The sequence below is a fragment of the Mustela nivalis genome (assembly GCF_964662115.1).
Source record: "Mustela nivalis genome assembly, chromosome: 5".
Taxonomy (NCBI): domain Eukaryota; kingdom Metazoa; phylum Chordata; class Mammalia; order Carnivora; family Mustelidae; genus Mustela; species Mustela nivalis.
The window spans coordinates 20,920,035-20,935,029 of record NC_139024.1 but is presented as its reverse complement, the minus strand read 5'-3'; the positions used below and the strand labels follow the sequence as shown (position 1 = coordinate 20,935,029).

At 36.1% G+C, this 14,995-nt stretch overlaps 1 protein-coding gene across 5 annotated transcripts in view; it reads right to left on the bottom strand.

The window, feature by feature from the left end:
• REV3L (REV3 like, DNA directed polymerase zeta catalytic subunit) overlaps positions 1-14,995 on the bottom strand; it is a 186,737-nt gene that overhangs the window by 94,963 nt on the left and 76,779 nt on the right. For 3 of the 5 annotated variants that reach the window (XR_014312147.1, XM_082731927.1, XM_082731925.1), the window contains 5 exons: positions 14,879-14,973; positions 14,143-14,247; positions 13,016-13,100; positions 12,778-12,929; positions 1,237-1,356 (listed from right to left, as the gene is read on the bottom strand). Coding sequence is in view for 4 of the 5 variants with exons in the window: in XM_082731927.1 (XP_082588053.1) it covers positions 1,237-1,356; positions 12,778-12,929; positions 13,016-13,100; positions 14,143-14,247; positions 14,879-14,973 (557 nt within the window). In the remaining variant the exon portion in view is untranslated. The remainder of the gene's footprint in view (positions 1-1,236; positions 1,357-12,777; positions 12,930-13,015; positions 13,101-14,142; positions 14,248-14,878; positions 14,974-14,995) is intronic. The other 2 variants (XM_082731928.1, XM_082731926.1) reach the window with 1 other exon arrangement.

The window sequence follows — 14,995 nt, the reverse complement described above, 5'->3', positions numbered from 1 at the left end:
GGAGAGCAAGAGGGAGAAGCAGGCTCCCTGTTCAGCAGGGATGTGGGGCTCCACTCCAGGAACTTGGGATCATGACCTGAGCTGAAGGCAGATGCTTAATGGACTGAGTCACCCAGGGGCCCCCCAAAATCTTTTCTTAAACCTAGTACTGCAGTTCATTTTTCCTGTCTCATTCTTTAAAAAAGAGCAGTATTAGCGAATGAATTACAGATATCTGACTTTCAGATCTTTGACTAGCATTAAGACTGCATTTTTGCAACCTCAGACAAGGTGGAATTTATCTACTGATGATATTCTATTTGCCTGTTTCATTCATGTCTATTTGCCTATTTCATTACATTGAAATAAGGATATGTCTCTCTCAGTCTCTTCTCCAATTTCCTTCATTTTCTCTATCTTCCTCTCTTTCAGCTGCTTATTTTTTCCTCTGGGTTATTTCCTTCTGCATATACCATTCATTTACAAAGGAAAAAAGTTTTCTACTCCTGTCTCAAATGTTCTTGATATATGACTGTGTACAGTAATTTTGGTATTGTTCTTAGTCAGTCAATTTGTGTTCCATTCAAGTAAAAATGAAGATAACTGACAGAGGACACTGTAGAAAGCTAGGAATACATATGAAACAGTAAGAATGAAAAAACAGAAAGCTCACAAAAAAAGAAACAAAAAATCACTAAATCAAGCAAAACAAGAGGAATGAAACTCAGTGACTTCTCACTTTTTACAATGAAATTTTAAATAAATTTCTGTAAAAGATGTCAGTAATTTAGACTATATTAAAGAAATGAAATCTGACAAATGACTTATGATGCTAATGAAAATGCATTTAGGGAGATGCAGAAATAACAGTCATATGCTACCCAAACAAAAATTAATGGCTTAATAAGAACTGTCCAGGGAAATTTCTGATACTCACCAAGAAAAGAATTATGGTATTTTAATGTATTCAAATTTGGAAAAGTCTAACTAAAAAAAAATGCATTTTTCCCCTAAAGTAATAAGATTTTCCTCTAATCAAAGTGAAGTTAAAAGAAAAAAAGGCAAAGGAATTATTTTCTTTCACAATTTTTTTTTTTAAAGCTGTGTAGAAAACAAAAAACAAAGCTACTTCATTTAATTCACAGCTACATTTTATACTTGCAGCATTAACCTCTTCAAACCAAAGGAAAATACCCCCTCACATAACACACTTCCATTGATTAACATTCTGAAATTTATGGTAGAATTGCTACTTACAGAAAACTGGTGACTCACTCAGTCTTTGGGTCAAAGGCTGAAAAGTCTGACTATTTTCAATGAGGTTCAAAATTGCTTCTTCATTAATAAGAGCTTCCTCCACTTTGTGTGTAGTGAGACCTTAAGATGACAAAGAATACAAAAAAATTAAAGCAACAGATTAAATCTTATTATTTAGAATTTATGTAAATTAGAAACCATAATGATGCAAACCTATTTATAAAATTTTGAAGTGTTACTGTGATATGTGTTAAGTAAAAACATTATAAAACTTAGTAAGAGCCAGAGGAATATCTAACCAGTGACATGGAGTAATTATAAAGGAAAAAAATAAAACCAAAACCAGGGGTGCCTGGGTGATGCAGTTGGTTATGCCTCTGACTCTTGGTTTCTGCTCAGATTATAATCTCAGGGTGGTAAGATGGAGACCTACACTGGGCTCTGTGCTCATCAGCGAGGAGTCTGCTGAAGACTTCCTCTCCCTCAGGGCACCTGGGTGGCTCAGTTGTTAAACGGTTGCCTTCAGCTCAGGTCATGATCCCAGGGTCCTGGGATGGAGCCCCACATCGGGCTCCCTGCTCAGTGGGAAGCCTGCTTCTCCCTCTCCCACATGCCCCTGCTTCTGTTCCCTCTCTTGCTGTGTCTCTCTCTGTCCAAAAAATAAAATAAAATAAAATCTTAAAAAAAGACTTTCTCTTCCTCAGAGAAGAAGGGAGTTGGGTACATCGGAGGGGGAGACAAACCAAACCATGAGAGACTGTGGACTCTGAGGGGGAGACAAACCATGAGAGATTGTGGACTCTGAGAAACAAACTGAGGGCTTTGGAAGGAGGGTGAGCCTGGTGGTGGGTATTAAGGAGGGCATGTATTACATGGAGCACTGGGTGTGGTGCATAAACAATGAATTTTGGAACACTGAAAAAAACTAAAGTAAAATTCAAAAAAAAAAAAAGACTTCCTCTCCCTCTCCCCCTCCCCCCATTCGTGATCATGTGTACACATACACACTCTCTCTCAAATGAATAAATCTTTAAAAAAATTTTTTTAAATTAAAAACCCTCCATCTGTGAATCACTAAATATTTACAATCTCTTTAGCTTCTTTGATCCTACCTAGTTTGTATAGTTATATTATCCTGATTAAATTAAAATATACAAAGGGAAAAGAGTAATATAATTATTCTCTATGGTTTAAAAATTACAAATTAATTTTATATTTCTCAGCTTTCAAGATCTAAAAATTTCTCCTTTAATGTATGATTTTTATAAGTCTAACTTGAACCACTGAACCACTTGAACCACTTAAAATTAAATAATTTTAAGAATAAAGATAAGATGAGTCTCATAATCTAGTGAAAGGAGAGAGCGAGCAAATAGCACTGGGAAAAAAGACTATAGTAAAAAATGGAAGGCAGTTAGAACTAAATGGAAAACAGTTCCGCTCTCTCCACTCATTCACTCTCTCTCTCAAATAAATAAAATCTTAAAAAAAAAAAAAAAAACACAAGTTTTGAGGGGAACCTGGATGGCTCAGTTGGTTGGACAACCAACTCCTGGTTTCCACTTGAGTGGTGACCTCAGGTCTGTGAGATTGGAACATGACTGAGGTGGAAGAATTCAGTGGGAAAAAAATTTGCAATAATATGTGAGAACTAGTTATTTACCTTTAGAAAAATATGGGGTGCTTGAGTGGCTCAGTTGGTTAAGTGTCTACCTATTAATTTGAGCTGGTCATGATACTGAGCCCTGATTCTCTCCCCCTCTCCCTCTGCCCCCTCTTAAAAAACATATATAATTAGATCTTTATTACACATAAACGTACAATTTCAGATAAGTATAAAATCTAAGTGTGAGAAACCAAATTGTAAGCATGCATAAGCCATAGGGATGAAAACTTGCATTACATCACAATAGGGAAGGACCCAACAGGAAATGAACCAAGAGCATTAATAAGTAATTCTCAGATAAAGACACACAAATGCTCAAACTTATTAGTAAGTAGGAAATACAAATTAAACTAAGGAGATACCATTTCAAAGAATCAAAATGGCAAAAATTTCTTGCATCTGATACTATCAAATGCCATTGAGGATGCAGGGAAATATAAGCTCTGATACACTGTGGGATTATAAACTTAGGATCATTTTATAGTGGAATTTTATAATACAGCATTACTACTATAATGTGATATTTTTATTATTAACATACTTCAAAATATAAAAAATGTAGCTCTAAAAAAAACAGGGCTTACAGGGAAAAAAAAGGTTAAGGCAAAATTTATGCAACTTTATAACCAGAACACTAATAAAATCAATAATTGGTACCTGAGGAGATAACTCTGATCAGTCAGGCAGGCAGCCAGTGTGGCTGGAAGCTGTCAAAAGTGGATATTAAAATGCACAGGAAATAATAGTATGGAAATGCTGGATACATTTTGATTAGAATGCAGCTGGCAGACGCTAAGACAAAGCAAGTGCAAGTAGAACTCTGAGCCAGTAGGATGCCAATGAGGGGAGTCGGGAGACCTCAGGTGCAATCTGCCAGGAGGCAGAGATGGCACAGTACTGGGACACCTCCTAGGGAAAGAGGAAGCCCTGGGTGTAGATACCCATTTTGAATTTTAGTTAAATATAGTCAAAAGAGCCACTGCTGCTAATGCAACAGTCTAAAGGAGGCTTTTCCAGCAGAAAGTTGTAATTCTACTGCTGCTATTCTGGCTCCCCTTCCGAGAAAAGCTGAGTATCAAACAATGTGACTTGGAGGAAAACTTTCATTATTCTTTTATTTACCAATCATGTAAAATCTAACTACCTTACTTCTAGAAACCTGTTAGAACAGATGCTATCTAGGTAGAGTACTTATACTCTAAGACCTGGAAAATTACATTTCTATATGTTTTCTACAAAGAAACTCTTGCCTCAAGGTGACAAAAATAACACTATTAATAACAATGCAAAAGTGAAAACCATCTAATGGTTGTAGAGAAGCAGATAAACATGTTTAGTCTTACAAAGGAACACTTCAGCAGATAAAATGAGTGAACTAGAAACATGTATGAACAAGGAAAGATTTCAAAGTTATACTGTTGACATAGGATACTCAACATCATTAATAACAAGGGAAAAGATAATTAAAACCATAATGAGATACCATTTCACACACACTAGGATAGCTATATAAAAAAAAAATAACAAATGTTCTTGGGGATGCAGGGTCACTGCAACTTTCACATACTGTTGGTGGAAATGTAAAACAGTATAGTCACATTGGAAAAACAGTATTGTAGTTTATTAAAAAGTTAAATGCAAGTTTATCAAATGACCCAGCAATTCCATTCTTGTATCTCTAAAGAAAAATGCAAATACATGCCTACACAAAGACTTACATATAAGTGTTCATAGCAGCATTATTCTTTTTTTCAATTAACATATAATGTATTATTTGCTCCAAGGGTACATGTCTGTGAATCATCAGGCTTACAAAATTCAAAGGACTGACCATCACACATAACCTTCCCAATGTTCATAACCCAATCACCCTATACCTATCTCCTGATCCCTCAGCAACCCTGTTTGTTTCAGGAGATTAAGAGTCTCTTATGGTTTGTCTCCCCTCCCGATCCCATCTTGTCTTATTTTTCCTTCCCTATTCACCCACAATCTCCCGACCTCCCTCTCAAATTCCTCATATCAGAGAGATCATATGATAATTGTCTTTCTCTGATTGACTTATTTCACTTAGCATAATACCCTCTAGTTCCATCCATGTCGTTGCAAATGGTAAGACTACATTTCTTTTGATGGCTCCATAGTATTCCATGGTATATATATATATACCACATCTTCTTTATCCATTCACTGTTGATAGACATCTAGGTTCTTTCCCTAGTTTGGCTATTGTGGACATTGCTGCATAAACATTCAGGTGCACGTACCCCTTCCAATCACTACATTTGTATCTTTAGGGTAAATACTTAGTAGTGCAATTGCTGACTCACATAGTCTATTTCCAACTTTTTGAGGAACTTCCATACTGTTTTCCAGAGTGGCTGCACCAGCTTGCGTTCTCACCAACAGTGTAGAAGGGTTCCCCTTTCTCCACATCTTCACCAACATCTGTCATTTCCTGACTTGTTAATTTTAGCCATTCTGACTGGTGTGAGGTGGTATCTCACTGTGGTTTTGATTTGTATTTCCTGATGCCAAGTGATGTTGAGCACTTTTTCATGTGTCTCTTGGCCATTTGGATGTCTTCTTTGCAGAAATGACTGTTTGTGTCTTCTGCCCATTTCTTGATTGGATTATTTGTTCTTTGGGTGTTGCGTTTGATAATTTCTCTATAGATTTTAGATACTAGCCCTTTATCTGATATGTCATTTGTGAATATTTTCTCCCATTCTATCAGTTGTCTTTTGGTTTTGTTGACTGTTTCCCTTGTGCAAAGGCTTTTGATCTTGAGGAAGTCCCAATAGTTCATTTTTGCCCTTGCTTCCCTTGTCTTTGGCGATGTTTCTAGGAAGAAGTTGCTGCGACTGAAATCGAAGAGGTTGCTACACAAGTTCTCCTCAAGAATTCAGATGGATTCCTATCTCACATTGAGTTCTTTCATCCATTTTGAGTCTACTTTTGTGTGTGGCGTAAGGAAATGGTCCAGTTTCATTCTTCTGCATGTGGCTGTCCAATCTTCCCAACACCATTTGTTGAAGAGATTGTCTTTTTTCCATTGGACATTCTTTTCTGCTTTGTCGAAGATTAGCTGACCATAGAGTTGAGGGTCCATTTCTGGGCTCCCTATTCTGTTCCATTGATCTATGTGTCTGTTTTTGTGCCAGTATCATACTGTCTTGATGATGACAGCTTTGTAATAGAGCCTGATGTCCGGAATTGCGATGTCATGAACTTTGGCTTTCTTTTTCAACATTCCTCTGGCTACTCAGGGTCTTTTCTGGTTCCATATAAATTTTAGGATTATTTGCTCAATTTCTTTGAAAAAAAAATTAATGGTATTTTGATAAGGATTGGACTAAATGTGTAGATTGCTTTAGGTAGCATCGACATTTTCACAATATTTGTTCTTCTGATCCATGACCATGGAACATTTTTCCATTTCTTTGTGCCTTCCTCAATTTCTTTCATGAACACTATAGTTTTCTGAGTACAGATTCTTTGCCTCTTTGGTTAGGTTTATTCCTAGGTATCTTATGGTTTGGGGTGCAATTGTAAATGGAATCAACTCCTTAATTTCTTTCTTCTGTCTTGCTGTTGGTATACAGAAATGCAACTGATTTCTGGGCATTGATTTTATATTCTGACACTTTACTGAATTCCTGTATGAGTTCTAGCAGTTTTGGAGTGGAGTCTTCAGGGTTTTCCACATAAAGTATCATATCATCTGCAAAGAGTAAGAGTTTGACTTCTTCTTTGCTGATTCAGATCCTTTAGTTTCTTTTTGTTGTCTGAGTGCTGAGACTAAAACTTCTAGTACTATGTTGCACAGCAGTCGTGACAATGGACATCACAGCTGTGTTCCTGACCTTAGGGAAAAACTCTCAGTTTTTCCCCATTGAGAATGATATTCGCTGTGGGTTTTCATAGATGGCTTTGATGATACTGAGGTATGTATCCTACATCCCTACACTTTGAAGAGTTTTGATCAACAAAGGATGCTGTACTTTGTCAAATACTTTTTCTGCCTCTATTGAGAGTATCATATGGTTCTTGCTCTTTCTTTCGTTAACGTACCACACTGATTAATTTGTGGATGTTGAACAAACCTTGCAGACCAGGAATAAATCCCACTTGGTCGTGGGGAATAATCCATTTAATGTCCTATTGGATCCTATTGGCTAGTATTTTGGTGAGAATTTTTGCATCTGTGTTCATAAGGATATTGGTCTGTAGTTCTTTTTGATGGGGTCTTTGTCTGGTTTTGGCATCAAGGTAAAGCTGGCCTCATAAAATGAGTTTGGAAGTTTCCCTTCCACTGCTATTTCTTGGAAAAGTTTCAGGAGAATAGGTTATTAACTCTTCTCTAAATGTTTGGTAGAATTCCTCTGGGAAGCCGTCTGGCCCTGGGCTCCTGTTTTTTTATTATTATTTTTTAATCTTCAAAATTTTATTATTTATTTATTTGTTGGGAGATTTTTGATGACTGCTTCAATCTCCTTACTGGTTATGGGTCTGTTCAGGTTTTCTATTTCTTCCTAGTTCAGTTTTGTTATTTTATATGTCTCGAGGAATGCATCCATTTCTTCCATATTGTCAAATTATCTGGTGTACAGTTGCTCATAATATGTTCTTATGATTGTTTGTATTTCTATGGTGTTGGTTCTGATCGCTCCTCTTTTATTCATGATTTTATTAATTTGGATCCTTTCTCTTTTCTTTTTGATAAGTCTGGCCAGGGGTTTATCAATCTTATTAATTCTTTCAAAGAACCAGCTCCTACTTTTGTTGATTTGTTCTACTGTTCTTTTGGTTTCCATTTTATTGATTTCTGCTCTTTTATTATTTCTCTTTTGCTGGGTTTAGGCTTTCTTTGCTGCTCTTTCTCCAGTTCCTTTAGGTGTAGGGTTAGGTTGTGTACTTGAGATCTTTCTTATTTCTTGAGAAAGACTTTTATTGCTATATACTTTCCTCTCAGGACTGCCTTTGCTGTGTCCCAAAGATTTTGAACAGTTGTGTTTTCATTTTCATTTGTTTCTATGAATTTTTAAATTCTTCTTTAATTTCCTGGTTGACCCATTCATTATTAAGTAGTATACTCTTTAGCCTCCATATATTTGAGTTCTTTCCAACTTTCCTCTTATGATTGAGTTCTAGTTTCAAAGCATTGTGGTCTGAAAAATATGAAGGGAATGATCCTTTTTTTTTTTTTACCAGTTGAGACTCGATTTGTGACCCAAGATGTGACCTACTCTGCAGAATGTTCCATGTACACTAGAGAAGAATGTATACTCTGTTGCTTTGGGATGGAATGTTCTGAATATATCAGTGATGTCCATCTGATCCAGGGTGTCATTTAAAGCCTTTATTTCCTTGCTGATCTTTTGCTTGAATGATCTGTCCATTTCAGTGAGAGGGGTGTTAAAATCCCCCACTATTATTGTATTATTGTTGATGTGTTTCTTTTGATTTTGTTATTAATTGGTTTATATAACTGGCTGCTCCTGTGTTAAGGGCATAGATATTTAAAACTATTAGATCTTCTTGTTAGAGCCTTTAAGTATGATATAGTGTCCTTCATCTCTTATTATAGTCTTTGGCTTGAAATCTAATTTATCTGATATAAGGATTGCCACTCCAACTTTCCTTTCATATCTATTAGCATGGTAAATGGTTTTCCACCCCCTCATTTTAAATCTGGAGGTGTCTTTGGGTCTAAAATGAGTTTCTTGTGGACAGCATATTGATGGTTCTTGTTTTTTTATCCATTCTGATACCCTGTGTCTTCTGATTGGGGCACTTAGTCCATTTACATTCAGGGTAACTACTGAAAGATATGAATTTAGTGCCACTGTATTGTCTGTAAGGTGACTGTTACTGTATATTGTCTCTGTTCCTTTCTGGTCTACTACTTTAAGGGTCTCTCTTTGCTTAGAGGATCTCTTTCAATATTTCCTGGAGGGCTGGTTTGGTGTTTGCAAATTCTTTTAAATTTTGTTTGTCCTGGAAGCTTTTTATCTCTCCTTCTATTTTCAGTGACAGCCTAGCTAGATACCATATTCTTGGCCACATATTTTTCTCGTTTAGTGCTATGAGTATATCATGCCAGTCCTTTCTAGCCTGCCAGGTCTCTGTGGGTAGGTCTGCTGCCAATCTAATATTTATACCATTGTAAGTTACAGATTTCTTGCCCTGAGCTGCTTTCATGATTTTCTCTTTGTCCCTAAGAGTTGTTAAGTTTTATTATTAGATGAGGGGGTGTGGACCTATTTTTATTGATTTTGAGGGGGGATTCTCTGTCTCCTGGATTTTGATGATTGTTCCCTTTGCCAAATTGGGGGAATTCTCTGCTATAATATGGTCCAATATACCTTCTGCCGCTCTCTCTCTCTTTCTTCTTCTTCTGGGATTCCAATTATTCTAATGTCGTTTCATCTTATAATATCACCTATCTCTTGAATTCTCCCCTTGTGGTCCAGTAGTTGTCTCTTTTTTGCTGGTTCTTTATTCTCCATCATTTGGTCTTCTATATCACTAATTCTCTCTTCTGCTTCATTTATCCTAGCAATGAGAGCCTCCATTTTTTAAAACTGAATTAATTAATTAATTTTTATTATTATTTTTTTATAAACATGTATTTTTATCCCCAGGGGTACAGGTCTGTGAATCGCCAGGTTTACACACTTCACAGCACTCACCAAGAGAGCCTCCATTTTTGACTGGACTTCATTAATAGCTTTTTAAATTTCAATATGGTTAGTTCTTTTATTCAATATTTTAGTTCTTTTATTTCTCCAGTAAGGGGTTTTATTTCTCCAGAAAGGGATTCTCTAGTATCTTCCATGCTTTTTTCAAGCCCAGCTAACAGCTTGATAATCGTCATTCTGAGCTCTAGTTCTGACATATTACTAATGTCCATATTGATTAGGTCCCTAGCCACTGGTACTGCTTTTTGGGTTTTTTTTTTTTGTGGTGAATTTTTCCACCTTTTCATTTTGTCCAGATAAGAACAGATAAATGAGAGAACAAGAACAAAATACTAAAAGGGTGGCAAAGATCCCAGAAAAATATACAGTAACCAATCATAAGAGACCCAAAACCGGGGCGGGGGGGAGGGGGAAGGAGGCAAAGTTAAAAAAAAATTTTTTTTTAATTAAAAATAAACAATAAAAAGCTAGAAAAAAATATATGTATTATACTGGTGAACAGAACAGAGCCAGCCACTCGATTTTGAGTGTTCTGGTCTCTTAGAAGAAACTACCTCCCCAAATTTTAAAGCATGAAAAACTTACATATACATATGCAAAAATAAGGGTAAACACGATGAAGGGATGGAATGTTACTATAAAGATGAAAATTTAAAAATATTCTAAAACAGGAATTGATAAGTTTAAAAAAAAAAAGAAGAGCGAATGTGATCAGGCTGGAGACTGGAACAGAGCCATCTGCTAGCCTTAGGGTATATTTTGATCTATTAGAAGAAATTGTATCCCAAAATTTTAAAGAAAAAAACCCTATATGTATATAAAAAATAAGGTTAAATACAATGAACAGACAGAATATGACTGTAACAATGAAAATTTAAAAAGGTTTTTTTTAAAAAGGTATTGATAAGATAAAATAGTTTTAAAAACGTTAAAATAGTTAAGAGGAAAAGTTAAAAAATAGAATAAGAAAAAAATTAAGTTTAAAAAAGTTACCTTTGAAAGACTAAAGGATCATGGGGGAAAAGCCATGAATTCTTGTGTTGCTTTCCCCTAGCTCTGGAGTTCTGCAGTTCTCATTGATTCGTGAACTTGGTCTTCACTGGATGTTCCCGCTGAACATTTGGGGGAGAGGCCTACTGTCATGATTCTCAAATGTCTTTGCCTGAGGAGGAATTGTACCGCCCGTGCTGGGGGACAGGCTAAGTAATCTGCTCGGGTTCGCTCTTGGTAGCTTTTGTTTCCTGAATGCTTTCCATACAGCTTTGGAGGTCAGGAATGAAGATAGTGCCCTCCAAATCTCCGGCCCGTAGCAGTGGAGAGCTCGTGGCCCCCCTCCTTAATGTGTCCTCAGAGAAAAGCTGTCAATCCCTCCTGTCTCCCTGGTCTCTGGCTGCACTCCATGTTCACCCAAGCTGTGACCCAGCATTTCTATCTCTGGCACATGGACCCATTTGGAGTCTCCAAACGCAGCAGATTCCTGCCGTGTGCTCCCATGCTGCTCCTCCCAGAGGAGGAAGGAGGGGATCTCTCCAGATCTGCCACTTGTGCGGTCCCTGCTCAAACATCAGTAGCTAGACTGTGACTTGGATGACGGTTTAAGGTAACCCCAAGCTGAGAGCTCACTGCTCAGCTCCAGCTCTGTAGCCAGCTTCCCTGCTCCAATACCTGGGAGCTTTGCCACACTCAGTCACCCCTGGGTCTTTCTATGTCCCTGCAGGTCTTGAGATTACACTGTCCCTGCGAGGGTTCCACCCCTCACTTAGCCTCTGGAATGACATCACTCAGTGGAGCAGACTTCTAGAAGTTCCGATTCTGTGCTCTGCTGCTCCCTCATTTGCTGGGAAATAGCCCCTCCTCCCGTGGTCTCTCTTCCCATTGCTTTGGATTCACTTCTCCACAGGTCCTACCTTCCAGAAAGTGGTTGATTTTCTGTTCCGAGAATTGCTGCTCTTCTTCTCTTCTATCTCCTGTTGAATTTGTAGGTGTTCAGAATGGTTTGATAACTAGCTATCTGAACTCCTGGTACCTGATGATATTTCAGTTTCCTACTCCTCCGCCATCTGCTTCCTCTCTCTTGCAGCATTATTCTTAAGAGCCCAAAAAGTGGAAACTCAAATATCCATCAACTGATTAATGAATTAACAAAATATAGTAATAGCTGAAAAATGCAATACTATCTGGTAATAAAATTTTAAAAATTTAAATACTGATACTATAATATGGATGAACCTGAAATATGCTAAATGAAAGACACAGAAGATTATATATTGTGTAATTTCATTTATACGGTATATCTAGAAAAGACAAAATCTTGAAAGACAGAAAAGTGGATTAGTGATTACTTATGGTTGGAGGTGGGAAAAGATGTGCCTGCAAATGGACACAAGGAATCCTATGAGGTGAAGGAAATGTCCTAAAATTGAATTATGGGGATCTTTGCACAACTCTGTAAGTTTACTAAATCACTAAATTGTACACTTAAAGATTTTTTATTTTTATTTGTTTGTCAGAGAGGGAGAGGGCACAAGCAGGGGGAGTGGCAGGCAGAGCAGGCAAAGGGAAAAGCAGGCTCCCCACTGAGCAAGAAGCCCAATGTGGGACTCAATCCGAGGACCCTGGAATCATGACCTGAGTGGAAGGCAGATGCTTAACCTACTGAGCCCACCCAGGTGTCCCTGAATTGTACACTAAAAATAAGTGTGTTTTATGTTATACAAATAATACCTCAAATTATTAATTAATTAATTAATTGATTAAAGGCTCCACACCCAGCATGCAGCCCAACTCAAGAGCTTGAACTCAACCCAAAGATCAAGACCTGAGCTGAGATCACAAGTCAAATGTTTAACTGATGAGCCACCCAGGTGCCTCCTCAATTAAATTATTTTTAAAGTGTTGAATGAAAAAAGCAAGTTGCTTAATTTATTTCAAGTAGAATATCACTTATGTAAAATTTAAAACCCCAAATAGCAGTATATATTATGGATATACATACATAAGAAAATATACAATTATATATATATATGGTAACAATTTACACCAACTTTAGAACAGTGTTTACCTCTAGAAATGAAGAAAACGTAAAGGAATGGAAGAAACTTAGCTACCTCAACCAAATTCTACTGTAGTTCTATGGTAGTATTTTCTGTATACTTGCAAAGCAAACCTCACCTTTGCTCAACTCTGTATCTTTGTGGACTTCTACCATATTGGCTGGTGTACACTGAAGAATATCAGGAGATAGAACTTCAGAGTGCAATGTTAACTCGGCAGAGAACTCCTGAGATCCATCGCTGTAGTCCACTGATCCTGATAATGTTCTGCTTAATTAAAACATATCCTTTATAAAACAAACTTGATAGCCAAGCAATAAAATTCGTTCTGAGATCTATAATAAATAACCACTTACACAGAGAAATCATTCTGTTTGAGAATTTCCTGAAGTCTCTTCTGAAAATTTTTTTCACTTTCTGTTGCTGGCACAAACCTGCGATCTTTGAATTTTAAAAGTGCATTAAAACATGTGGATAACAAATGAATGAAATATTTTCCTTTCTCTTAGAGTAGCTTTTAAAATAGTTACAATTTCCTATCTTTCTCTTGACACATATAATACCACCTAAAAGTAGTCCTATTATAAAGTCAAACAAAAGGGAAATGGTTGATACTGAAGCTATAAAATTAAGCACTTAAAGTCAGTTCAAGATTAAGTTCTAAAATTATAACTTAAATCTAAAACAAAAACATTGCTCTCTACCTATAAATGTACCACATACTCTGAACCTAGAAATTTCCCCCTTATAAAATATTTCTATCTTAGAATGCCTTAGAAGGCATTCAAAATTTATCATAGCATTTTTAGTGTCTAAGACACAATGAAAGTTTTAATTGGACTTCAATGTATAATTATTACTATATTTCAAATATATTTACCTCCTGAATTATGTCTTTTTATTCTTTTTTGTGTATCTCTAATTCTTTTATTTTTACTTAAAATTTTTATTGTATTCATGGCATTTAAGCCCTCATTCTTTTTTGAATGTAGAAGAATTTAGTAATACATAAAATACATTAAATGAGTATTTTTTTCTGAGCTGTACAAGATGATCATAGCAGGAATTTAAGGACATACAAAGAAAATAGTTTAAGGGCATTATTTCAAGGATTACGTTTTCATAGCTTAATGAACAAAATGTAGTGGTTCTACGTTGGGACTCTTCTACAAAAACCCAGAACACACTAGAAAATAAAAAAGGAGCAAAGAGGTGGGACAAGAAGACAAGGTAAGGTCAAAACTGGACAATGAAGATGACAGTTTCTATGATGGTTGGGAGTATGGGTGGAGGGAGAAAATAATGAGTCACACTTTGAAGGTAAAGAATTACAGTTCAGAGCAATGACAGAAGGAAAAAATTAGAACATTTAAAGATAACTTGAAAAGTAAAATTTAATGTCAAGGTAAAAATTCAATGGCTTAAATTTTAGGAAAAAAAAAAAAAAAAAAAAAAAATCACCAGAGTACTATTGGGTTTATACCTTGTGATTCAGGTTGGCTAATTTGAGAAGTTTCATTTCTGTTTCTTCGCCGTTGCTTTTCATCTTCCCATATGGCCTGCAGACCAGGGTTTCCACCAATTTGAGCTATAATCACAATAATACTTCAATATGACAAGGATCAAAGTGAAAAATATTTGCTCAGAAAAAGAAATCCAAAGTTTAAAAAATACTGCCTTAAAAAAAATTACCTGCTTTGTGTAATAAAATGACCAAACATTCCCAATCTACATTATTACATTATTCTTTTGTTTTACTTTTCTTCCTACTGGCTCCCCAAAACCCAGCAAATGAGTAAGATTCAAGCACTTGATGACAGTCAATACACTTAAGAGTTCCCTCCCTGGTATATAACCTGAAAATTAAAAAATTGAAAGGCAGAATATATGAAATTCTTTTATGATGGCTGATGTATTTAGTGTCTTACTTTAGGCTCATGTCTATGCAAATATACTTAACATGAATGGACGTACTAGTGAAAAAATAATGACTGTCTCATCAGAGGTACAGAAGAAATCTTCCTAACATTTTTGTATCCCCCCCTTTTTTTATTCTTAATTTTTTATTTTTTTATAAACATATATTTTTATCCCCAGGGGTGCATCCCCCTTTTATAATATATTACTTCTCTACTACTGTTTTCTTACCTACTTTTTCTACTCTATTTTGGTCATTAAATTTTAAAAATAAAAACACATATTAATAATTGTGTTTATACCTTCAATGTCCAGCCGATTTAAGATATCAGCAGCTACAGCATCCACTTCTAGTTCACATGTACTCTGTGGTTCAACACCTTCCAGTATTAAAGAGCTGTATTAAGAAGATATCCAAA